At 51.2% G+C, this 2009-nt stretch overlaps 1 protein-coding gene across 3 annotated transcripts in view; it reads left to right on the plus strand.

Moving 5' to 3' along the window:
• Window positions 1-384: 384 nt before the first annotated feature.
• The window catches only part of AAK1 (AP2 associated kinase 1), a 121052-nt gene continuing 119427 nt past the window's right edge, over window positions 385-2009 (plus strand). For all 3 annotated transcript variants that reach the window (XM_018554424.1, XM_018554425.1, XM_018554426.1), the window contains exon 1: window positions 385-586. In XM_018554424.1, coding sequence (XP_018409926.1) covers window positions 436-586 — 151 coding nt within the window. In that variant the 5' untranslated portion in view covers window positions 385-435. The remainder of the gene's footprint in view (window positions 587-2009) is intronic.

Below are 2009 nucleotides of genomic sequence, written 5' to 3' on the forward strand. Positions count from 1 at the left end.
GGGCAGGATTGCTGAAAATCTAAGTCATTTCCTGTGAAGGTTCATTTCCTGGTTAAGACCCAGTTATCAGCTGCTGTGCTGTCCCCATACACAGCCACCCAATCTGATCCTCTATGGGTCGCCCCGCTGCCCATCGCCCGCTGGCTGCTCTGCACTAAGGGGGTGCTTCCCTGTAATGCCGGTGATCGGGCGATCCATGGCTGCCTCCGATCTCACACCTTCCCCCCATCTCTAATGCACAATGCTGGTCGGGCGTTCCTGGGCTGTGTAGGGCTGTCACCCCCCCCTACATTAGCCTGCTGCTCCTTGTTTGCTTTCGCCTGCGGCAGCCCATCTCGGGATCGCTGAGTATTCATTGCTGGAACTTATTTATAGCAGGGCCCGATCCGGGGAGACCATTATCTCTGCTCATCGAACGTCTGGGGGTTCTCAAACATGAAGAAGTTCTTCGACTCCCGGCGGGAGCTGGGCGGATCTGGCTCCGGGGTCGGCGGAGGATCGGTCAGCGGTCTGGGCACCGGATACATCGGCAGAGTGTTCACCATTGGGAGGCACCAGGTCACCGTGGACGAGGTCCTGGCTGAAGGTATCGATCTGCCAAGCCGATATGTGTCTATGGAGGGATCGGGGGGGCGAGGAAGGGGCATCTTATGTCATTGTCAGATTGTAGAACGTGAATAGAATGAGGAGAGGATGTGAGATGACCATATACACAGCACACGGACCATATGTACACCCAGCACGCGGACCATATATACAGCACACGGACCATATGTACACCCAGCACGCGGACCATATATACAGCACATGGACCATATGTACACCCAGCACACGGACCATATGTACACCCAGCACGCGCACCATATACACATCACACGGACCATATGTACACAGCACACGGACCATATATACACAGCACACGGACCATATATACACACAGCACGCGGACCATATATACACACACCATATGTACCCAGCACACGGACCATGTATACACCCAGCACACGGACCATGTATACACCCAGCACACGGACCATATATACAAGGACCATATGTACCCAGCACACGGATCATATATACACCACACTGACTCACTCTATCTATGTATTTATCCATCTATCATCGATGTGCCCACTTTGTTCTCTCTATACCAACCTCAATATTCCTCTCTTTTTTGCTCTCTTGTGTGCTCTCTCTACAGTAATGTCTTGTGTGCACTCTCTACTCTGACATCTTGCACACATGCGCGCTCTCTACTCTGCTCTCTTGTCTGCACTCTCTCTACTCTAATCACCTGTACATGCTCTCTCTACTCTGATGTCTTGCAGGCTCTCGCTCTCTCTCTCCTCTGATCACTTGTGCTCACTCTCCCTACTCTTTTCCGCTCTCTAGTTTGATTTCTTGCATGCACACGCTCTTCTGAACACTCGCACACCCTCTCCCTACTCTTTTGCGCTCTCTCTACTCTGATTGCTTGTGCATGCTCTCTCTTCTTTGATCTCTTGCACATGCTCTCTTCTCTCCTCTGAACACTTGCACACCCTCTCCCTACTCTTTTTGCACTTTATTGCGCTCTCTCTACTCTAATCTCATGTGCGCGCTCTCCTTACTCTATTGCGTTTCTACTCTAATCTCATGTGCGTGCTCTCCTTACTCTATTGCGCTCTCTCTACTCTAATCTCATGTGCGCGCTCTCCTTACTCTATTGCGCCCTCTCTACTCTAATCTCTTGTGCGCTCTCCTTACTCTATTGCACCCTCTCGACTCGAATCTCATGTGCGCGCTCTCCTTACTCTATTGCACCCTCTCTACTCTGATCTCTTGTGCGCGCTCTCCTTACTCTATTGCGCTCTCTCTACTCTGATCTCATGTGCGCGCTCTCCTTACTCTATTGCGCTCTCTCTACTCTAATCTCATGTGCGCGCTCTCCTTACTCTATTGCGCTCTCTCTACTCTAATCTCATGTGCGCGCTCTCCTTACTCTATTGCGCTCTCTCTACTCTAATCTC

This window comes from Nanorana parkeri, unplaced genomic scaffold (genome assembly GCF_000935625.1).
Source record: "Nanorana parkeri isolate BGI_ZX_2015 unplaced genomic scaffold, ASM93562v1 scaffold157, whole genome shotgun sequence".
Taxonomy (NCBI): domain Eukaryota; kingdom Metazoa; phylum Chordata; class Amphibia; order Anura; family Dicroglossidae; genus Nanorana; species Nanorana parkeri.